Here is a 23,963-nt window from a genome sequence, read left to right as displayed (position 1 = left end):
TCGAAGTCGGCGTTCGGAAGCTCGAAAAAGCACTCGAAAGCGCTCGGGCCGGTCGGGTGAAAAGCCATGGCCGTGCGTTACGGGAGCGCTCGCTCGCTCGTCGGGGGAAGAGGGAGTTTATAAAGGAGGAGCGAGCGCGCTCGCTCCTCCAGTCCTCCACTTGTCCGACACTGTCAGGCTCGGTCCGACACGGTCCGATCCGACCTCCACGTAAACCCGACTCTCGCGGCCCGACCGGGAGTCCCCCGGGACAGCCAGGACTCGCCGCGCCGGCTCCAGGGGAAAGGGACCGCTCTCATTGGCCGAGTCGCCCGCGCGCCGGAAGTGACCCTGTGTTATGTGCTAGTGACCGGCCGAAGGCACAGCATGACCACCAGCATGAAGCAAACCGTTATCAGGTGAATCGCGGTTCTTATCCTTACACGTGGTTGCCTTCCTTTTGTCGGGATTCGGACCTCCTCGGGTCCCGCAGGACCTTTTCTATAAAGTACACGTCTCTATATTTCAAAATTATGAATGGAAGCGGTTTTTTGGATTCCTGCCCGGGGCTTAGTACTTTTTATTCGATTGCTTATCCTTACTTTACTTTTCTTTTCTTTACTTTTATCGGGATTCGGAACTCCTCGGGTCCCGCAGGACCTCTTCTATAAGGTAGTAGTTTCTATATTTCAAAGTTAGGAATGGAAGCGGTTTTTTGGGGATTTTTACACGTGTCTCTGAACGTTTTATTCTATCTTCGCATTCGTGGACATTCTGACTTTGATTTCCTCTCTTTTGCTGAAATTCAGATCTGTTTAGGTCTCGTCAGGAGCTTTGTTTAAAAATAATTGTTTTGATGTGTTAAATCTGGAAACCAAAACGGTATTTTGGATTTTTTCACGTGCCGTTGTACTTTTTAACCGATGTTTGTATTCGCGGACATGGAAGACATTCTGAGTTTAATTTCACCTTTTTTGTCGAAATTGAGAACTTTTTAGATCCCACAGGATCTTTCCTTTTTAATCATTGCTTTTTCTTTCGAAGTTGATAACTAGAAGCTATTTCTTTTAGATTTTCGCCTATATGTTTCTGCGCTTTTTATTTGATATTTACATCCGTGAAAGACATTTTAGGTTTGTAGTGTCCTCCGCGTATCGTTGTCTGACACGAAGGAGAACTTTATTGGAAAGGTAATTAACGTGTATCTCGATAAATCGAGCATAGAGTTTGTTGACTTCGTAAACTTGTTAAATCTTTTTCCCTGAATATTGATAAGAGATTTAATTTTGGCCGGATGAAATCTTGCAGTCCACGTGTCGCCCTTTCGGCGCGATCGCACCTCAAAACATTGCGTTATCGAGAGAAACCAAAATTAATTTCTTTATTGTCTTTTTAATTAATTCAATGCTTGTCCCTTTTTCCACCAATTTTGAGTGTAATGACAGATCTCACCGGGATTGTCACGAGTCCTCTAAACGTCCCCATAAAATGCAAATGCGTTCATTTTGGTCCCACAAAATTGTGCGTGTTCGGAATGATTTCTTTTTGAAATTTGTACATTATATTATACCTTACCTGCCTATATATAAATCTCTGGAATTATATAGAACGAGAGAGAATTTCTTAACTAATTGAATTTGACTTATGAAAAATGCGAATCACTCGTAGCTTTTTGTGGTACATTTTTTGCGAATCTCTCTCAGGATGTTTAAATGTTTTGTGCGGATTTTTGGTCAATGAATGGTGAAGAGTACTTGTCCAACCAGGCATTGAAATTACGAGTGCAAGAGCAAGGATTACGTAGCAAAAGAGTTACCAGCCGGAAAGATTTCCTTCCAGATCGAAGAGGCGTCGCATGCGAAAACCACGGAGCAAAAATTACTACTGTTAGAATTACAGCGGAAGAATCTCGCGTGGTATATTATGTTTATAAGACAGACTTCTGGTTACATTACATAACACTCGTTATAACGAGCGTAAATATCGATTTAGAAAACGATCTGCTAAGTCCGGGAATAGAACTCTAAATGGTTCTCATCGTTGTCCTTACTAATTTCCATGTCATTGTCCGTGGTTCAAGTTCAAGAACGAGGCATACATTAGGTTGTCCATTAACATGGTCTTGATCATAACTGATCCGGAATCGCTTCGCCATGACGCTAATTCATTTAACGATCTGTTATGTCGATATCGGATCGTGTCTAAATAATTATTGTAAATAGTTTCTGGTTAGATTCGTTACGGATACTCAGATCTGATTAAGTGAAGCTAACAAGAATTTTCCTGCAATTGCATTTTTGTAGACTACTGGGATTATTCCTCATGATTTATGTCTATAGGCATAGCTCGAGTGGAGTCGTAACATATTCATACTAACTTGCTCAAATCGCTCGTAAAATTTATCGAACCGCGGTTCCGTCCAAAGCCGGAAGTCGGGTGAATAATTTCTACAAAGAGAACTTGTCAATTTGACAAATTACCAATCAATGATTAGGAAATGCTCAGTACACGTGGAATTGAGTAATACGTTCCGCTCACGTGCGTTTCAAACAGCAATAATAAATTTACCACAGAAATACGGTCCTTCCGATGGTTTAATGTTTGTCAAGGAAATCGAGAATAAATTATCTTCCTGTGGTCTCTGCTTTACACTCGCGAATAGTACATTCCATTTATGAGAAACTAAAATTATTATACAGTGTTGGAAAAAATGCAACATTAATGTCATTATAACTCAAAGTAAGACTAGTTAAATTTTATATCTACTCCAAAAATATTGCGTCTCTTTCTAAAATTGCCCAATAAATACAAAGTAGTGGAATTCATGTTTTATACACGTACATCTATTGGAAATAGGGTGGTAGGGGTAAAAATCAAACATTTAGCAACCCACGGTTTTTTCTCTACGTTAAATATATATTTATAAGAAACGTTGATTTCACGTATTAAGTTTTCGACGTGTCTATCCCTAATCGAAAAGAAACGTGTACTCCAACGTAATGTTTTAACGTTATTTCAACGTGTAGTAAACGATTATGAACGATTATTATACGTACATGTAAATGACGTTTATGTTACGTGACTGAAACGATAGTTTAATAAACGTAGAATAGGCGTTATATTAACGTTGAATTGTGGAAAGAGTGGACATTAAACCGTGTAAAACAGGTTTTTTTGCAACACACTTTACAGTCAGCGGTTTTACACCATTTCTCAACGTGAAATCCATTACTTTGTGTTTATTGGGGGAAATAGTGTGGCTTAAAGTGGTGGTATATCATTTTCTATCATTATGATATGTGTCGTTTTTAATCAAAATCGTTGCAAAATTCTGGCACTTTGAATACTCTCGTTACAGGAGGCTCGGTATGACTCTTATGTCGTCGAACCTTTCGGAAATCTTACTTTGTTATCGTCCAAATCATCTTATTGAGAATTAAATAAGGCTACCTCACGATGCAGTTAGATGTACCTACGCGATCAATTGCAGTCTATAGACCTTGTCAACGACGTGAGCAACATGTTGTCGAGGAAGCACGACATCCGCGCACACCATCTTATAAATAGCATCGTTATTTACGTTTCTGTATTGCTGTACAGTGAGTCGTGACAATGACGATAATATATAATCACTAAACATATACTTATATATTGTACTGATATTACTTAGATATTCTGTAGTTCAAGACGCATTGTAAACGAACTTCCTCGTATACAGAGTGTCCCAGACCTCGCAGACAAGAAATACATGACGGTCATTTCTATGTAATTGTGAAAAAGTATATCCAACGCAAATTTAAATCCAAATTGTAGTTTCAAAACTACAGTAGTTTAAAACTGGCCAATCACTAATTGTAAGCAGGATTAGGCGCCGAACAGTGCCGGTACAAACATAACATTACCTATGCATTTTTGAAGGGAGGCTCAAAATTCAATTTCAAATACAATTTTTTTTTTAATTAGAGGTCTCCATTTCGTTTAGCAAGAAATTATTTTTGTTTATTATTCTTGGTGCTAAATGCAATTTTAGATGCAACATGGATTCATGATTACATTTTTTTTTGTTATCGTTACTTTGCCGATTCTGTGGGCTCTGTTGGCGACGTCAAGAAAGGATTAAAAATAATATATATATTTATGGAGTTCACATTTCGAATTATAATAATTCAGATCCTGATTGTCTTAACCGAGTTGCAGAGCAGGAAGTTATGTAATCCGGTCACACCGCATTAACGCTGTCAATTGTTATCCATACGCACTGTGCAAGGTGTAATTTTAGACTGATTACACCTGCACGCTCCACCTAGCCTTTCATTTATTACAGTAAATTCTACTCGGTGATCGTTCATTAAACGGAATGATTCTCTCGATACTCCGAGGAGGGAGAATGAGAGTGCAAGAAAACGGACAAGATGTGAAAGATAATGACAAAATTACCCGAAAATAGGGGAGGCACCAAGGAACTTCGGGTTTCGAAATATATTCAAGTCCAGGCACTTCTTCTGTATTTTATGTTTTGGGAAAAATTTTAATGTCTCATTTACGAGCGCACGTGCGGCCTTCTAAACAAGAGAACAAGTGTGCGCTTCCGTTCTGACTTTCCTCGGTTCAAGATCACCGATTGACTTTTGTATTCCAATCATCGAAGGTTGAATCCGCGACCCCGATCGGCAATGCCGATGATCCTTCGATCGGCACGACGACACTTGACAGGAAGGTCGGAAATAAAAGAAACGCCGGAAAGAGAAGGAAGTCAGCCGCTCCGAGCGAAAACGCGCAAAAAAAAAAGGACATTGTTCAACAATTGCGACAATTGACATGATTTTTCCGCCGATTATGCCAGTTTCGAGACGATTTCGTGGTTGGCACTAATTCGAGAGGAAACGACACGCTTTTTCTTCTCTTGCACCGATCTTGCTCATTTCCGGCCGCGTGGAAGATGCCATTATTGCCCACGCCATAATTTTCTTGTTCTGGATGGTCATCTTAGCCGTTTCAGGGCAAAGTCTGCGACCGAAGGAGGTCTTCTTCTTGCAAGGCTAATTTTGACGGCTGATTAAAATGCAGAACGCATGTCGTTTCCTACTGAATGCGTGACATCGTTTCGCGACACATTTCTGTCGCTCGAGAAACAAAAAAGAGAGAAGAAGTGTGCCGACCTGCGACGAGAAATCCGGAATTCCAAATGCCGAATTGCGGTACTCCGAGAAATTTTATTAACACTCGGGGTTCTTCGGTATACTACCTACCTTGTTTAAAAGAAGCTGTACTAAATGTATAAATCATGAATTGAATATTATATTCAGATAGTTTTATTTTTTAATGATCTATTTATTCACACAAATAAGTGTAATATACTCGTAGATGTATATAATTGACATACTCTGTCATTTTAAGAATTTCTGATAAAATGTAAAAAACCATTTCAAATATTGTTCATCAATTTATGTACAAACGAGGCATACTGATTTAAACCATTATATCAAATTTACAATATTAATGCAACCTTGTGAATTAAGAATGTATGAAATTTACAAACATTTTTAACTACATGATTCTCACTTGGCTTTAATTCGAATGTTAAAATGATTAAATAAAAAAAAAAGTGAATAATCTCGCATCATGGTGTAAGAAGTGAGTAATTAACGGGGAAGGAGGAAAATAGAAAATCACTTTGTTCCTTTTCTTATAATTGAGCCTCCGTAACGAGTCATTGTCTTGCATTGTTAACATCAAGGTAGAAATTAATTACGATTGGGAAATTAATAAGAGATGACGCGAGGAACGTGCGAAGACCGTTCCAAGAACAAATTGGTGAAACTTTATTCCTGCGTCAAGATGGATGAAATGCCTTATGATTCGCTGTTGATCATTCGGTCGAGCATTGTCTGCGCTTGATGAGCCTTATCTACTTAAGCATACAATTAGGAAACTAAACGACCTCGTATTGATATAAGACAATGTTGGCATAGCTTTGACAATTTAAAAGCGCACATTTCAAGGAGATAATATGTTGAAAAGTAAGGTCTAAAGAAATTCTCATTGAACTAGACCTCATAACACGAGAGAATTTTTATTAATCTTTTTCACGAAATCTCATACATTGAGAGAAAAAAAATATCATGGAGCAGAGAAATATTTCTTTGAATAGTACCAAAGAAATATCTTGTTAATTCAAAGAATAATTATTTGACCGAGATAAACTCGGATAAATTGGATGCACCGTTTCTTCGGAATAATGACGATTTATTTGAGTTTTTGTTTCCGTCAAATAATTATTTCTTGAATTTAACAACATAATTTTTTGGTACTATTTAAAGAAACATTTCTTTGGTTCGATGAATTTTTTGTTCTCAGTGTAGGAGTGAATTATTCCACGAGTTCTCGAAACTCTCAAGTGATTATTCAATATGATTTCTAATGGCTTCGCGTTAATATTCCTAGCTAATAGATCAGAACGCTCCATGCAGACTTGGAAAGAAGAAAACTAAACGCCTTACATAAGCGTTGCGCCAGAATGTCCAAGAGGGTTTGCGAAATGTTTCTTTCTCATGTAAATTTGACGAATTAACGTGACTGATTTTTTCCCCAGAAACATTGGACTCCATGTTAACGTTTAGAAGGTTGCTAAACTCTCGGAAATTGATTCTTGTCGGTGTACCTTATACCAGTGTCCACGCGAAATGTCGATAATTTATTTCTAATTGGGAAACTATCGATTTTTTTTTTTTTAAACCTGATAGATCTTTCCGTAATTTTCCTTAGCCAATGCTCCTTAAGGCCTTCGCCGTCGAAGTAGGCAATCGCGACGAAATTTCTCAAATTACAAAACATGTACAGGTATACAGGTACCTGATTGTCCGATCGGCAATGAAATGCTTCATTAGGCTCCGAAATTTCGCGATAAACTCTACAGGGTCTCTCGGTCATTGGGGCGTCAAATTTCGAGCCCCAATTTCCTCGTCCCAGGGTAAACACCGCAAAATGGAGAAATCCCTTCCTCGTGTGCGACCTCTCCGCGAAATTATCCCGTAATTGGCCCATTTTCGAGTACCGACATGGCGTAACGTCTTGTCGTCCTTAGGATCATCCCTCCCATGATTCCGATCGGGGGAAGAATTTCGATTTTCCTCGAGAAATCGTCCAAGAATTTTCAAAAGGCGCGCAACTTCTCCAAGATGGCGGCCCTTCAATGCAGCATTTTTCTTATTATAATTTTCGACGATTGAAACCTCGAGATCCGCAGATTTAATTAATCCATGTCGATTTTTCAGCCCTCCAATGGGTCATTTCAGAACCGAAAAGCAATTATTCTTTCTTTAATTTCAATCTGCGGTAATTAATTCTGTATTTCCTATGAGATTGAATTTCAGGACCCAAAGGCTATATTTATGCGATATTTAAGGACATTTTCACAATTTTCAGCGACTGCACGTGGAACTATCTCGGGGAGACCCTCGCAGACTTTCGTTGTCTCATTTTTTTGTTTACTGTATACCAATTGCAAATAATTTTCAATGATTTACGAGGCCTAGTTCGCAGCTGAAACATTATGTTCCTTGGAAAGTTACACCCGTGCCTTGGCTCCGGCTTGTACGAGCGATCGCGCGTGAAAACCCGTCTTTTTGCCTTGAACGACTCGTGCGGATACTTCGGACTTGACACTTGCGTTTTCAACTGGGTTTCTAGTCGCCTCTCTCATATTCTAAGGAGCAAACGCGCGTCCTGGAGATTTTTCCTACCGGAGAGAATCGCGCGCCAGATATCAGAGTAACGACTTTCAAGCCCATTACTCAGCTTCGCCTTTGATTTTTGTCGCGATTTTCCATCTCCCCGCGCGTTCGGACTCCCAGGAAGTCTTTATCCTGGCTCGCCTGAAAATTGCGGAGATTTTTTCCTACCAGGTTTCGAATGGCGTACCGCGTTCACATCCTGGTTTCCAAACGAGAGAATTGACGCAAATACAAGAAAGAGGGAAATTGCTCATTTACGCGCAGTCAATGATTGACCGTTTCGGAATCTGGACGACACGAAAAAATCTCGAGAAACGGTAACCCTCGGACTGGGTTTGAAATGATTTCGGAGTACTTGCAGATAGGAAAATTGACAAGCCCTGCGGCTGATTGACGTTGGCAAACCCAGGGCTTCTCTGAGTCATCCATGATTATAAGAATTTCCTCCCTGTTGATCCTACTGTATCCCTCTGTGTACTCGAGCACACGATGAAAGGTGGAAAAACGTAATTCAATTTTTATTTGAGATCGCGACGGGTCTTTGTAAGCTTTAATTACAAATTTAATTACACATTACGTGTTGTTATAATTGCATCGATTGGAAGAAAGAGCCGCTGAGATTCAGGAGAGGGAAAATTTAGAAGTGGAGGCTGCGAAATTCCTCTAGAAGGTGGCGGACATTGACTTTCTATCTCGCAAGCGGAGGGCTTGCAAGAAGTCCTGGAGGGAGTCGCGCAGTACCGAGCTTCGAGGTCGATACACTCGTTGCACTTTGCGGCGGGGTCTATTATGCACTCTCTGTTGGTACAAGTATACTTACGCGTACCAGGCGCTGTACTTATGTCTCCTTAAACGACACGAGTCGTCAGCTGGATAAGGGGAACCGGGATCTATCGACACGAGGAAATGGTCGGTGCATCTGGAGGTGCATGGGAACCAACAGGTTAAAATGCACCCCGAGGAATGCCGTCTACTATATCTGCAGTTCACCGCGTTATATCCTCGAATTGTTAACATCATTTTTTTATTACACCCTCGGCTAAGAATTAGGGAAACATCCCGGAGAATATTAAAGATTAATATAAGTAATTAAAGTGATTTGGAAGTGCATCCCAGAGGTCTCGCTTATGAAACATTTTTCCGAACTGAGTGTACCGAAACGTTTTAAATTTTTGTATAACAAAAAATATGTAATTTCACGGGTATTTGAACCTTCATTAGAGCCTATATACTCCCGTGGTAAAATTTCCGACGATTCGGAACATCCAATTTAATTAGTTTAAAGGATGCATCTTGAATGATCATACTTACGACTTACATACTTCGGCGTGATTTCAATAATTTCAGGGATCGAATCTGATGACTTCGATATTTTTAGAGTTGGAGATACGACGAAGAATACTTTAAATGAGATAAACAATGCCACGATAAAATAGGGAGGATGTCAGAACCGTCTTCGGGACTTCATAAGGATCTGGTCGGATTTTTCGCTCGATTGCGCCGCGAAAACGTCTTTCCATCACTCTGATTACATTGAAGACCTCGTTGCATCCCGGGATTACATAATTCTCTCTCTTTCCCTCGGAACCGCAGAGATGCCATAAAACTTGTCCCCCGAGTCGCTCTCGATCGGATTCTTACGCCGATCAGCGGTCGTTTCTTCCGCAACGTTTTTCTCCACCTCGCAGCGGATTACCCTTTACTTTTTCGCTTTTCACCGAGAACCCGGCAATCACGTTGCGTAAACATTTCGTTCAACGCACTTCGGTCTCGTGACTGACCGTTTCTTCTGGGAGATCAATTTCTCAAGAATTTTGCAAGATCGATACCGCGCCGCTATCGGCGATGGCGATATCAATCGGCTAATGAAACCTCTGTCACTGTGACAAAAACATGGCAATTGCTCATTAATCGACGAGACACGGTCAATGGGAATTTCTGCAAATATTTTTTATTGATCTAAAAGGGCATTGTATACCCATCGAAGAGAGCGCAGAATCGTGGGTAGAAAGAAGCCGATTTTTCCAAGGATAAGATGAATTATGCCTGTCATGACGTTAGATATCAGACAATAGACCTGGTGATTATACTTACAATGTGGCACGGAGATAAAGTTCATGTAGCAGTAGACATTTTTACGTATTTACTCCTTTTCGACCGGTTTAAAAGGAGACATTGTTGAGTTTCGCGTATAGAATGTCGTAGGCGAAATAGAACAGTTTTTTTTTTGTCTAGGAAAAAAAATCCTGGGTAGTCTTACAACGTTACGTTACCTTGACAAATGAATTACGTTTAGTGTCTCTCTCGGTACAGGTCGAGGACGTTGTTTCCTGGAAGATGGGAAGCCTTCAAGAAACAGAGATCCTTGCGCGAGTTCTAATTGTCCTGGAAGGTACGAGGACTACTCGAAGGTCCTTTTTGAGTACCGAGCTTTAAAAAAATCGAGAGGTACACTCTAACGTAAATTAAACGAGAGGGGCTCCGATTTTATTTTACTATTTCAGCAGTAACCATAATTAATTATTCTCTCTAAACCACTGTGCCTATTGGACCTAATGAGCGGTTCGATTAGTCTCCAACTTGATTGTTTTCCTCGTAAAAAAAAAAATTAGGATGAAAGAATAGAAACGTTTAACCAATCATTCCAGTCAACCACGAAATGATAGAAAATACGAGCCAAAATAACAATTGTCCCACTTTCTTAATTTAAGCCTTGGATTACCAAGGACTCGTGCTCCATGACATAGTTAATTGAGGTGAGATGCAAATAAACAAATGGGGAAATATTTAGCCGGTTTTCTAAGGATCGTCCAGATTTCACAGTGATCCGACTTGGTGGTTTTTCCATTCGAGGTAATATAAAAATGGAAGGGAGTCGCACTCGAATGGCGGAAACTCGTTAGAGCGTGCCACAGGACCAATAATATACGTGTTCAAATGATTGCAATTCGAATGCATGGAAGGTACAAAAGAGTGGAAACAATGCACGGTACCTCGCACTCTCCGCGTTCCGTCGATAAACAATCACTCTGCAAGAATACAAGCCATTTTGCGACCGTAAACTCGCTGCTTTGTTGCGTCCGCGCAAAAAAGTTTAATGGCTCAGGTGCTGGAAGTACCGACTGGCTTGTCCGACAAACTGATACCAAAAAGCGAAATCATTAACGAGAGGCATTTACCAATTGACCAGACAGAAAAGGAAACGCGGGAATGAAAATACCAGTCCGTGGGAGCGGCAGAAATCCTTTCTTGCGATTGATATTTAATGAAAACGCACTTGTTGATATTCCTAGCCGTCACCTGTGAGAACCTAGAGGTATGACCTGTTTAGCGCATAAAAATACGATTTCGTCAAATCAATCAATCCTCTCATTGAACAATCGATCGAGATCTACAAACGTCTAGGTTTGTGTACTAACTATGAAAAGAAACAAAAAATTCGGAAATGAACAAAATCTACGTCTGCCCCTTCATCAACCCCTACTAATAACATGATAATTAATTTATTCCTAAATGTACTGATTCTCTACCTGAATTAAATCAACCTGTGGTTCTCGAAAAAATGTTTCAAAAATTAGATTCCTGAAAATCCAGACATCCTGAAGAGAGTTAAAGGGTCATTGCTAATTCGCAAGGGTGTTCTCAAGTAACCATAAATAGAGCGATGCCACTAATCTTAATAATTGCTTTACTTTTTTTAATTACATCGGTCCTGGTGTGAAACGGTTCAACTTGTGGTTCTGGAAAAAATGTATCGAAAATTCGGGGCCCCTGAAGAAACTTAGAGGGTCATTGTCAATTTTCCAGAGCGTTCTTGAGCGGCCGTAAATCCCACAGAACCAATAGAACATAGCGGGGTGCTTTCGTGTAACAATAAGTGAAGTTTTACTGCAGACCCTAACTGGCACCCGGCATATATCCATCGCGAGAATCCACCGGGAAAGATCGATCCCTTGGACACAAGGTCGTCCGTTTCACGCGGGTAAATACGCGAGCTCGGTGAGGTCGCCGATCGCCGTTACGCCGTTTTTCGCGTAAGACTCGCAATTGTGCTCGCACCTGTGGTTGCACTTCATGGACGTAAAAGGTCCTCCGTTGCGACTGGGTGCGCCACTTAAACGAAACCCACCTAGTCGGGATCGAGAATAATCGGCAGAAACCGGTAAAACTTCCTCGAAGACAGACGAGAGTGATGGTTGCGCTTGGAAACGCGAAAGTGAAACATGTACCTAGAAAAAACGATCGCAAGCCGCTGATTCAAATGACAATGAGGGCCTGACATGTACGTCGAGGGGCCTCCGTTTGTCTCGAGATGTTTTGCTACTCTGCAATCAATTGCCTGGAATGTTTGACAGAGAAGAGCGCTCAACGGTGGGTTCTAAAGAAATGGTGCCGATCATTCGCGGGAAGGTGAAATTGCATCAAGATACGCGATCAATTAACTGTTTCAATTATTTCTGGCCTTAAGAGGCAGCGGAGTAAAGTTAGTCGCGATATAGCAACTCGCCGCGATGAGGGATTATTATTGACCTAGGTTAGTGGATGTAATAGTACTTGGGCGTGGGTGTAGAATTTCTTCGGCGATCCGTTCGCCGATATCTCACTCGCCCTTAGGCAAAAGTTTGCGATATCAACTTGTCAATGTCGATTAACGGTACTGGATATCGATGACCAATGTGGTCGGAATTGCGACGCCGGCGAAGTTGCCTTTTGCGAGGAGGAACTAGGAATTATCAATTGAAGAAAATGAGCTCGAATGTCGCTTTCAGAAACCCAACATGGTGGAAGCGCCGATCGGCTCTGGAGCGAGGTCTTACTGTGGTTGCAGTGTCGGCTGCACTTCTGTGCATCGTCTTGGCTGTCGGACTTGGGATCTTGGCCAGTAATTCCACCTCCTGCGATGTCTCTGCCGATGGTAAGTCTTGAATTTCCGATATTTTTATACAAATACGTTTTGCTGAGGAAAGGGAAATCGCCGAGTCGTTGGGTCGACTTATAGAAGTTCATGCCGTTTCTTGTATTAAGATGAAAAATACGCAATTTAAAAAATAAAATTTGTACAACGTTAAAGAATAATATATTCCTCATTATTCACGACTTTGTTTCCAACGTTCAGGGCAGTTTTACGATATCTCGCTTGAAAAAAAAAAAAATAGTCTGATAAAATTCGGAATATTCGAACGGCACGAACTTTTAGGTCAACCCAATGCGATGATCGCTCGGGGTGAACGTTTTTACTAATTACGGGAAATTAAATGATCACAAGCAAATATCGCTTAAAGGGTTAAGGATTTGGAGGTTCAAATGCAGATGGAGATAAATAAGGAATTGATCTCTATCTGCATTTGTCATTGTGCATTTAAGGTGGCGTGGTAATTTGTAGTATACTTTGGGTAGTCCAGCTATCACGTAAATACGTAGTAGGTTTTGCAACAAGTTCTGCACGAATTTCGCAGAAATCGGTGACCTCGAGTATTGGATCCGACGGGAAGTCAAACTTGGTCCCGCTGGTCGTAATTTGCATTTTCAAGGAGGGGCGCCTATCGCGCCGGTCAATTACGTTTACGGTCGGGCCGTTCAATTACGGCACTTCGAGACAATGGCCAGGCCGTAAAACCGGCCCGAACGTCGGACGGGCTTTTCTTCGTCGCATTGTCCGCGATTTCATCGGATGGAAATTCCGCATTCGCCTTTAAAAATCCGGCTTTAAGGAGATGCTGGAGTCAATCGAAAGGATCGAATCGATCCGAGCGGCATATGCATAACGCGATAAAAAACAATGCAGCAGTATTACCGGTTGTTCCGTGAATAGAATTTGAAAATATGCTTACATGTAGACAATGTCAAGTACTGCAATTAGTTACTTACTCACGCTGTTTTATCCTGAAATCTGAACAATTTCGAGGAAAGTTTTGATGGTTACTAATTTTTTTTTTGTTTCTTTTTTCTTCATTTCGATATGCAACATTCTAATTTTTGTCTTGATTTCGGGATGATTTTGGCAGTACTTCCTATTAATCTGCAGATTATCATTCAAGGAAAGCGTTTTTCATTTTATTAAATAAAAGTGCCTTTTTATTACAATTCGTAAATCGTCATTTGGCTAGTAACACTAGGAAGGTTCAGTATCCTATTAAGGTGATATAAAAGTGGCATCTTAGGAGTCAATCGTTTATAAAACTTTTCATCGAACTCGGTGTACCAAATCGTTTCAAACTTTACAACGTGAATACGAAGATCCGTTCGATTCGTCGAATTCTCCTAATCGGTTTCCAAACCGGAACTAAATCCTCAAAATAGCGACTCGATTTACTGACGAAATAATCCGAAAAAGAGGATTAATCGGCGAAAATGAAAACACCGGCGCCCGTTTGACGTCGTTGGCGCAGTTTTGCCCAGTCCGTGAACAACGAGGGGGAAAGAGCGATTTGCAAATATTTGACTGTTGGCTCCCACCTTGCTCCTTTGCGTCACGCGTGAAAAGTCCTGGATAAATTCCCGAATACGCGTTCCCTGGCGCCGAGGGAATTTTTAGATTTTCTCTACGGGGGTTCGTGGACCAGAATCACCCCGTGATCTCACTCCGTTAGTCATAGGATTGACGAGTTTTGTTTCCATTCTTTTTCCCAATTTTTTGCCAGCGGAACACTTGGGATTCGGTGCGGAAAAACTCCGATCCCGGTGTGTGAAATTAATTAAATTTCCTAACTTCTCGATTCGGTGCGATATGTATCGCGGTATGATTTTTGAGGAGGAACGGGTGCTTACTGGGGTTTCAAATTAATTTGGATGGTTTTTGGTCCCGTGGGTTCCCTGAAATGTGAACGGCTCGCACCCTCGTTTTTACATCTCCTGGGTGGAGCAATCTGAACTGGCGTTAATGTAGAATTTAAATTAATTTTATATTAGATTAATGTCAATGCTGGCTCTCATTTACGGCTCATTCTTAACGCTTTCTCGTTTCACCTGCACCCGCACTCGCACCTGCACCTGCACTTCCGCACCAGTAGTTCCTGTTAATTCAGAGATGCTACCGTCTGCAGCGGAAGCACTAGGAGCTGCACCCTCGACGAATATCCTGACGGTCACCAGAGGTCCTGATGCCGAGGACGTGTGTATGAAGCCAGGATGCGTTCACACAGGTTGGTCTTGAATTCAGGAGAAACTTCCTTCATCGTGAATTGATCTATTATGTTGGACGAAAAATTTACTTTCTGTAGGATAAAAGGAATTCTCGGGACAAAAAAGAGTTTTGCCTGCTATTGTCAAGAAAATAAGTTGTGGGGTTGATTGAATGAAATTAAAGCTTCTATTATTCGGCAAGAAACATTTTGATGACTGCAAGTAATTAATTTCTTGGGGAAAATAAATTTTTCGCTCATTGTCAATTTGCTCGAACGAAATTATTACCACCTGGTTATCCCGGAACTTGTCCACTTCAGCTTCGAAGATCCTGAAGAACATAGACCCGGACGTGGAACCCTGCGACGACTTCTACAAATTCGCCTGCGGAGGTTTCTTAAAATCCACTGTAATTCCTGACGACAAGACTAGCGTGAATACATTTAGCATCATCAGCGACAAGCTGCAGAAACAACTTAGGACCAGTATCGAGGAGAAGAGCCCGGAAAACGAGCCCAAGCCCTTCAGGCTGGTCAAGAACTTGTACAAGGCCTGCATGAACAAAAGTAAGACCTCGTAGAGTTAGGATCAAAGAGACTTTAATTGTAATATTAGTTCCCTTTAAATCGAGGAAGAATTTCCTGAGCTTATGGTTGACTTTTAGCCGCTATCGAGGAACAGGGACTGAAACCTTTGCTGAAGATCTTGAAGAAACTCGGAGGTTGGCCAGTACTCGACGGTGATGCTTGGAACGACGGTGACTTCAATTGGAAGGAGAGTGTCTATACATTCCACAAAACGGGATACTCCGTGGACTATTTCATCGACTTCAGCATCGGCGTCGACCTGAAGAACAGCACCAGGCGCGTCATCGATGTACGTCGTGATTTTATTCATTTATTCCTGATAAGGAGCCTCTAATTGGAAAGCTATCGATAACTTAGGACCTGCTCATTTAATTTATATTACACCTCGAAGTGCTTGAATTTTTGTCAGCATCTCAATATATCGATAAAATCTTTTTACAGTTTGTATACTGCGGTGATTGTACAGGAATTATTTAATTACAGTTGGATCAGGCGTCTCTTGGACTGTCGAGGGAGTACTTGACGAAAGGCTTCGATGGGAAGATCGTTCAGGCTTATTACAGCTACATGGTGGACATAGCCGTCATCCTGGGGGCCAACAAAAGCAGAGCATCCCAAGAGTTGAAGGAGTCCCTCGAGTTCGAAATCAAGCTTGCCAACGTGAGTGATTTTGAATAAAAGACCAATTAGCTTCCTTCGTCATCCATTGCTCTGAAATTATTTTACATTTATCTCCTATCCACGGTTAATGAAAATTCTGCTACTCTACCTAATTTTCTTTTATCCTCTCCGTGTAAAAATTTCACCAAATTTATCCTGGAAAAGTCTCCGATTCTCCCTCAGTTTCTATCCCCGTTAAATCGGGGTGAAATCGCTTTAAAACAAATCCTCGTGAAATGTGTCCGATTTCAGCGTTACCGATATCATTTGGAAACTTGTCAAGGATTCGTTCCGAAGCTAATCGCGTTGAAGTCGAATCACAGGCGCCGCCTTTATATCCAGAGGAGTGGAAGTGGCATTATTTCCAGTGCTTTTCTCCACTTTTTAGATATCCTTGCCAAACGAGAAGCGGCGAAACGCCACTCTCCTCTACAACCCGATGACCGTCAGCCAGCTGAACAGAAACTACCCCAGCGTGCCATGGCAGGAGTATTTCAACACCTTATTGGCACCTACCATCCAGGTGAACGAGAACGAGCTGGTGATCGTTAACGTGCCAAGTTACATAAGCGATCTCGAGCGATTATTAAGCATTACTCCGAAACGGATCCAAGCGAACTACATGATGTGGCGGGCGACTGCAGCTTCCATCAGCTATCTGACCGAAGAAGTCAGGAAGAGGCAGTTGGCATATTCGACGGCCTTGAGTGGCAGGACCGAAAGGGAGTCCAGGTGGAAAGAATGCGTGGACCTCGTTTCCGGGAGTCTCTCCATCAGTGTGGGCGCCCTTTATGTTAGGAGGTACTTCAACGAGGATGCGAAGAAAAACGCTCTGGAGATGGTGGGCGACATCAGGCAGCAGTTCACGAGCATCTTGAAGACGGTTGGTTTTACTGAAAAATCAAAGTAAACGCTCCTCTCGGGGGAAGTGTATTTTAATAGTCCATTGAGGTCCTAATGAAAAGCCTAATGAATTAAGGCGGCATGAAAGTGGCATTCGAGGGATTGTTTATGAAACTTTTCTCCGATTTATGTATACCGAATTGTTCGAGATTCTATCCCGTGAACACAAGGTCCTGACGCCCGTGAAATTGAATTCTTTTTTTTTCCAAGTTGCTTAGAAGCATTTTATTAAATTTGTATAAAAATGAAATTTCTTGAGTTCTAGGACCTTTCTTAGGGTCTCTGTGTTTGAGTGGTAACATTTGGAACGATTTGGTGCACCTAGTTCGGAGAAAAGTCTTATAAGCGAGACCCCTCAGGTGCCACTTTCATGTCACTTTAAATGGCGCAATTTGTTTTTTTGGATTGTTCGCGGAATAATGGCTTACTTCTTCATTTTGTGAATACGCGTTTACGAGGATGAAATTGTCTGATTATCTGGTGTTTGCGTTGCGTGATCAGGTCGAGTGGATGGACAATGAGACGCGTAAGAGTGCTCTCGACAAGGCAGCCTCCATGTCATCTCACATCGCGTATCCGGACGAGCTCCTCAACGACAAGAAGCTGGAGGAGTTCTACGAGAAACTCGAACTGAGCCCGGACAACTATGTGGAGAGCATCCTGAATCTGACGCTCTTTGGAACGGAGTATTCTTTCAGCAAACTGAGGAAACCGGTAAACAAGAGCGATTGGATCACCCACGGCAGGCCAGCAGTCGTCAACGCGTTTTACTCCTCCATTGAGAACAGCATCCGTAAGTTCATTATTAAAATTCTCAAAGGTTCGTACTCGTAACTCCCCTTTACCTTTAAAAGACGTCTTGTAGGCATCTAAAGGCTACACGTAACGGACGTCTTTTAACGCTAACAATGAGCCATGGGTACAGACTAACGCCGCCGTTGCACTCCTCTTTAAGGTTCCACCTACGATTTTTTCTCTACGTTAAATACACATTTATAAGAAACCTTGATTTACTGCGTTAAGTTTTCGATGCGTACATCTCTAGTCGAGGAGAGACGTGTACTTTAACGTAACGTTTTAACGTCATTTAAACGTATAGTAAACTATTACGAACGATTGTTTTACGTACAACGTTTAAACCACGTTCATCTAAGCCGACTGGAACGGCAGTTTAATAAACGTAGAGTAGACGTTATATCAACGTTGAATTTGTCATTAAAACGGGTAAAACACGTTTCTCTTTTGCAACACACTTTATACGATTACTGTCAACGGTTTTGCACCACTTATCAACTTATATCCAATCGCTTTGTTTGTCGGGCTCTTCCGCATCACCTTAAACGTGTCCTCGAAAATTAAGTAGGTGCAACCAGCCTCATTTCTTTTCCATTTTCCCTGCAGAGTTCCCAGCCGGCATTCTTCAGGGAGCATTCTTCAGCAACGATCGACCTCGGTACATGAATTACGGGGCGATTGGGTTCGTGATCGGCCACGAGATCACTCATGGATTCGACGACCAGGGCAGGCAATTCGACAAGGAAGGCAATTTGGTGGACTGGTGGGCACCGGAAACCAAGGAGAAGTACCTCGAAAGGGCCGAGTGCATTATACATCAGTACGGAAATTACACCGTTGAAGAGGTCGGGCTGAAGGTAAGTGCGGATACGAGGGCAGTTATTGCATACTCGGTTGCATCTAATGGCACGTGCGCGTCTTAGAGATATATCTCTTTTTACGATTCCGCCCGTCGGGACGAGCTGTTTTCCACTTATATTGCGCTCGCTCGTTTCGTCGCATAGAATTCTCTGATAAGGCTTGCAAATCGCAGACACGAGGCTCGAAGAGAGCGACGGTGAGAATATATATATATATATTTCGGAGAGCATCGAGAATAGCGCGTGAGGAAACACTTAAAAACGCGAAACCAAGCATGAAGTTCCTAGAAATTACATTCAAGAGTGTCGACTCTCGTTTCTCGGCTTTCCCGTTCCCTGCTGCAAATTATCGAGTCGAAATGCTCGCTCGAAAAATGTATGAAGATTCACGTCCGGAGAATTAATCGAATCTATTCTTGGTCAGGACAAGCGACGAGGACTAATGCACTCCTAGGAATATTCTTCAGCCGGTCTACTGCATCGTATCGTAAAATTGTTCGAGTGGAAGTTTGAAAACCCACGATTTAAGGCTTCGTGAAAATTCAGAAAACGTCTCGTACGTCGTTTTAACACATTCGCGACCGCTAACGTGAATCACGTCCATAACGATACACACGACACAAGTTTGCGGCAACCAGTTTCAGAATTTCATTATTTTCCCCGGTACTCAGTATTTGAAACGGAAAAAATTTGCCGGTCGCGAAGGTGTTAACTACGCGTGATTCGATTTAATCCCGACGTCGATTAAATCCCTTCACGCAGCGATAAGACATTAATACACGCTCTGAAAAAAAAAAGTGAATGTTAGTAGATACGTCTGGTTAAAATAATTCCAGGCATCATGAATGAGAAAGTCTGATTAACGTGAGCAGAAAATTCTGATTATCGAAGTCTGGTTGAATGTATTGAAAATGCTTGCTCTTCCACGCAGAAATTCTCTTAGGATGTACCGTAAAAAAAAAAGTGATAAGGCAAACGGGTATTTTACTAGAAATATCTGATGCTCTTAACCATAAAGATAGCGAAGACATATTTAACGATCTAATCCAGTTAAAATAATCGGATCTCTGTTTTTTTTTTCTTTTTAACTAGACCCTTTTTTGAGTGTAGCAAAAATGTCGCAGCCAGGGCTTTCAGGATTTTCCTTCGCCCCCTATTCCTAATTCTCATTTAAAGTTCAGCATAAGCGAGCCTAGGAATTCGCGAGTTCTAGGCCCTGCTTAAGCTCTTATCAGTAATTAAACCAGCCGCCAAATCGGCCACGAATCGTAAAATCGAATCGTTCTGTTCCAGCTGAACGGAATCAATACCCAGGGGGAGAACATAGCTGATAATGGCGGAATTAAGGAGGCCTATCTCGCCTACAACGAGTGGGTCCGGAGAAACGGACAAGAGCCGAAACTTCCAGGTCTTTCGTACTCCCCGAAACAATTGTTCTGGATAAGCGCCGCCAACACTTGGTGCAGTGCTTACAGGCCGGAAGCCCTGAAGCTCAGGATCACGACGGGCTTCCACAGTCCCGGGGAATTCCGGGTCCTGGGACCGTTGTCCAACATGGTGGAGTTCTCCAAAGACTTCAACTGCCCGGCAGGCTCGAAGATGAACCCGACGAAGAAGTGCTCGATCTGGTAGATGATAAAAGGCAACGAGAAGGGCGAAGAAGTCGCGATTCTCGCACCCCTTGGGGGCGATAAGAGATGGTCGGAGTCTGGTTAGGTCAGGGTAGGCAGATTAATCTTTGAAACCAACACGAGGAATAGGGAATTGTTTTCTACGGAGTGACTGTAAAAATCTACGGGATCCCTGAGCGAAGGAGATTCGTCCTGGATATTTAGGATCCCCTTATCAGGACGTGGTCCGGATCGGGAGGAGAGTCCTGGAAGATCCATCTCGTCTCGGCGGGAGCCTACTGAACTTTTTATCTCGATTAAACTAGGGATAAGCCTGAGGTGGGAGAAGGAATTATTTCTGGCGGAGGATTCACCCGTGCTAATTAGGATACGAGTTTAACCCTAAGGCAATTATTTCTCGATGGTCCTGGGGGTGTTTCGCATCCTTGGAATCTCTACAGGATGTCCGGGGGAGGAGCTTGAAACCTTTTTCTCTTCTTTCTCATGGATCGTCGAGGCGTTAAAGGTAAACCACGATCCGTCCATGTGTCACGAATTACACGATCGTTGTGCACCTTGCATTGAATGCACCGAATCCGGGAGCCCTTGACGTTATGCATTTGCGGGCAAACGCGAAGGATATATCCGGTAGAATTTGGTACAGAGTTCGGATTTATATCTTCCTAAAAGGGAACCGAGTACTCCTGGGTCCATGATGCATTCCACGTTGTTAAACAGGATGTAAATAGAGGTCGCCGAAGCGATTCCACTTAATAATCGGACGAACTTCTCTTAGAAACATCTTCCTGCGTCGTATTGATCGTTAAGATGGGAAACTGCATTCACGCGGAATGAAAAAGGAAAAGCTTCCACTTCTTTGCATTGTTCTTAATCGCGCAGGAAAGTCAGTTGGTTGGACCAAGGCAATCATTTATTCGACGTGATCTTATTACTCCAACGTAATTGCAACTAACAGGAAAGATCTCCTGTAAGGAGTTTGATGCGGAATGTAAATGAGTATGTAGCGATATTATTTGCCTCTATACTTAATTGACTCAATTAATTACCTCTCTGTTATTGTTTAAGCGAAGTAATTTTAAAGCATTGCGTGAATCGATCTTAATTGAAAGTTGAATTATTTTATTAATGTTGATCGGTTCGAACTTAATTGCAAAAAGAAATTAATTGCTGGTACTGTGAAGGTGTTCGCATTGTACTTCTAATTATACAGAGTTGAAGAACATTGTCTCAGTACTGCCAGTCAATTTCAAAACGTGTTGCATTAATGTTCTATTCCAAACGGGAAATATTCGTGTTTATAACGATATTTAAATAATTGCACGCAGCATTTTAAAGTCCATTTGATAACGACTTCACTTCTGTTTCGCTGTTGAGCTTGCACTTGAGATACCGAAACATGTTTGCTACCGCTGTAATCAATCGGATTAAATCGAGCAATTTTAGGTCATTAAAATACTATTAAAGTTACCGTTAAAGAAGTACTTAGGCGACATAGTATTAATAACATAGCTCCGGTCATGAACTGACGAAACATGTATTTTTTTTTTTGCGTTGCTTTTACATCACGTTCTGTTCCCTGATTCGTTAAGATATAATTAATTTGTTTAAGGCATAATCGTCCAGTGCAGAGTGTAGGAGCATAACATTAGAATTCCCGACATTTTCGTATTTATTACAACGACGTATTAATTTTGTTCTTGCGAGGAAACACCATATATATGTAGAAGTGTATTTATTGAATGTGAAGTTTTAATATTAAAACCGAAAAATCACAAAGATGATGTGACTTATGATGGGACCTGTATTTTATTAAAAGATATTTTTAATGAATATTTCCTACTCAGGAAAAACGAATATAAAAGATATATATGTGCTCCTAAGATTTTGATTTGCACAGGATAGAAGGTAAAGTCAGGAAAAATGTACTTTTCTTCGAAAACTTGACTCATTGAGTACAGAGATTTATGGACCAATCAATTCAACAATATATCTTACAAGGTACGATAATTTTCAAATGTTACAGAATAGATTTAATGGTCAAGCAAATTCGACATTATGCACTAAACTGTTTTCCTGAATACGCTTTTAATGTACACTGGCAAACATAAATGCCTTCCCATCTTACTCCAGTGGCACCGTATCAACAGTGATGATAATTGAGTCCGCCAGTGTACATAGAGGAAATAAGAAATATAGTATGAAACATTGATTGATTCAACAGGACTGATATCATGTCCATGGTTTGTATGTTATAGATTCAAAAAAATGTATTATTGGTTATCCACAGGATTAATCTAGACATTTTTAATTACTTTGTGCGGGTGGTTTTGACCAATCCACATTGAGAATCAAGTGATCATACCCATAGCCATTCAAGCCAGCAATAGCTCTTGCGGCTTCGCTTCTAGATTTGAAGTGTACATAAGCAAAACCTTTGCAGAGATTGGTCTGTTTATCCTTGGCAAGATAGAATTTAAGAACGGAACCAAATGGCTTGACCAGTTCATCCAAATCGGCATCGGAAGTACTCTCAGACAAATTGGAAATTCTAATAGCAGTGGTATCGTCACGGCGTAACTGCATAGAATCACCTCGTTTGCTGCCTCCATCGCGCATGCTCGGTGGTACATATTTGCTGCCTTGAGGTTTGGTAAGATCGGCAATAGCTCCAGGCACTCCAGGACCGACAACAGGCTTCTTATCATCCGGTACTTTACCTCCAGCAAGAACGGTATCCTTGTAAGGACACTTTGAAGTCCAATGTTCTCCATTGCAGTTACGGCACTTGACGATTCCTTTATCACCCATGCTTTTCAATTTATCCAGGGAATCCTCCTCAGGTTTGTTCTCCTCTTCTTTGCTGGAGATGAATTGCATGAAAACATCTTCAGCTATAACCGTAGTTGCGGGATTAGGTCCTGGCCTGTCGCCTGCTGATTCTCCGAACTTAGCCCAATTCTTGCGAGCAGCAATAGACTTCGACACGATGCGCTTCTCTATTTTGTACGTTCGTACTACCTTGACCTTCTTATTATCTGCATTGTATTTGTATTCGGTGAGAATTTTGAATCCATTTTCGTATACCTCGGATGGAGGTGGCAAAACTCCTGCCTCCTCCTCGACGTCATCTGCCCAACTGGATTTTATTTCCACAGCCTCCGGCATTGCTGAAATAGTTTTAAGTTTGATTATTAAATAAGTGGCACTGTACGTTTTCTTCTTTTTAAACCGTTATATAAGGAAATTAGCGACGCGTGAAATGTACAGTAATAACTAATTGCATGGGAGTTATAGGTTAGCATGGTACCAAAATTGAATTTCAATGTGGTAATGTCAGTGCTAGAAATACTTCAATTTGAAAGCAATATTCAGCTGTGTAAAACTTACTTGAATGCAAGTATGCTTTTCGCTAGGAACCACGATACACACAGGAAGAATCCAATCAATTTTGACAATCACTCAACAGATAGACCCGCAAATCTGCGCTGCACAGTAAAAATGGGAGGAGTCAAGTGAAAGCGAGCAAACACGAGTGAACACGAGTGAATACGAATGATTACGAATGTCTCGAAACCAATAACAAAATGTTAAAGAAGACAGCCAACCAAACAGATTTCGTAGATCTTTGATATTAACAACGCCAGAAGTTATGTGCACATCCAGGCGCAGATTCTAACGTCCTCTGCTTCAGTT

General features: G+C 41.5%; 2 protein-coding genes across 6 annotated transcripts in view; one reads left to right on the top strand and one right to left on the bottom strand.

The window, feature by feature from the left end:
- LOC105704174 (neprilysin-2) overlaps positions 1-22,046 on the top strand; it is a 31,344-nt gene extending 9,298 nt beyond the window's left edge. For 2 of the 5 annotated variants that reach the window (XM_023432404.1, XM_012433181.2), the window contains 9 exons: positions 12,482-12,627; positions 14,720-14,854; positions 15,155-15,400; positions 15,499-15,710; positions 15,905-16,081; positions 16,470-16,964; positions 17,486-17,777; positions 18,386-18,636; positions 19,933-22,046. In XM_023432404.1, coding sequence (XP_023288172.1) covers positions 12,482-12,627; positions 14,720-14,854; positions 15,155-15,400; positions 15,499-15,710; positions 15,905-16,081; positions 16,470-16,964; positions 17,486-17,777; positions 18,386-18,636; positions 19,933-20,271 — 2,293 coding nt within the window. In that variant the 3' untranslated portion in view covers positions 20,272-22,046. Of the gene's footprint in view, positions 1-162; positions 399-12,481; positions 12,628-14,719; positions 14,855-15,154; positions 15,401-15,498; positions 15,711-15,904; positions 16,082-16,469; positions 16,965-17,485; positions 17,778-18,385; positions 18,637-19,932 lie in introns of those variants that run through there. The other 3 variants (XM_023432405.1, XM_012433183.2, XM_012433182.2) reach the window with 3 other exon arrangements.
- A 155-nt stretch (positions 22,047-22,201) lies between these two features.
- LOC105704175 (eukaryotic translation initiation factor 3 subunit G) lies at positions 22,202-23,835 on the bottom strand. The gene is made up of 2 exons (XM_012433184.2): positions 23,658-23,835; positions 22,202-23,437 (listed from the first exon to the last, which is right to left on the bottom strand). Exon 2 carries the CDS (start codon positions 23,433-23,435, stop codon positions 22,575-22,577), a length of 861 nt encoding a protein of 286 aa, XP_012288607.1. The 5' UTR covers positions 23,436-23,437; positions 23,658-23,835; the 3' UTR covers positions 22,202-22,574.
- Between the last annotated feature and the right edge of the window lie 128 nt (positions 23,836-23,963).

This window comes from Orussus abietinus, unplaced genomic scaffold (genome assembly GCF_000612105.2).
Source record: "Orussus abietinus isolate OABI.00-Male unplaced genomic scaffold, Oabi_2.0 scaffold7, whole genome shotgun sequence".
NCBI classification, from domain to species: domain Eukaryota; kingdom Metazoa; phylum Arthropoda; class Insecta; order Hymenoptera; family Orussidae; genus Orussus; species Orussus abietinus.
Note: the sequence above shows the minus strand (reverse complement) of the source record. Positions and strands in the feature narration are given on the sequence as shown.

Coding starts and splice junctions, on each gene's coding strand:
- LOC105704175 (XM_012433184.2), bottom strand. CDS start 23,435: ATGCCGGAGGCTGTGGAAATAAAATCCAGTTGGGCAGATGACGTCGAG.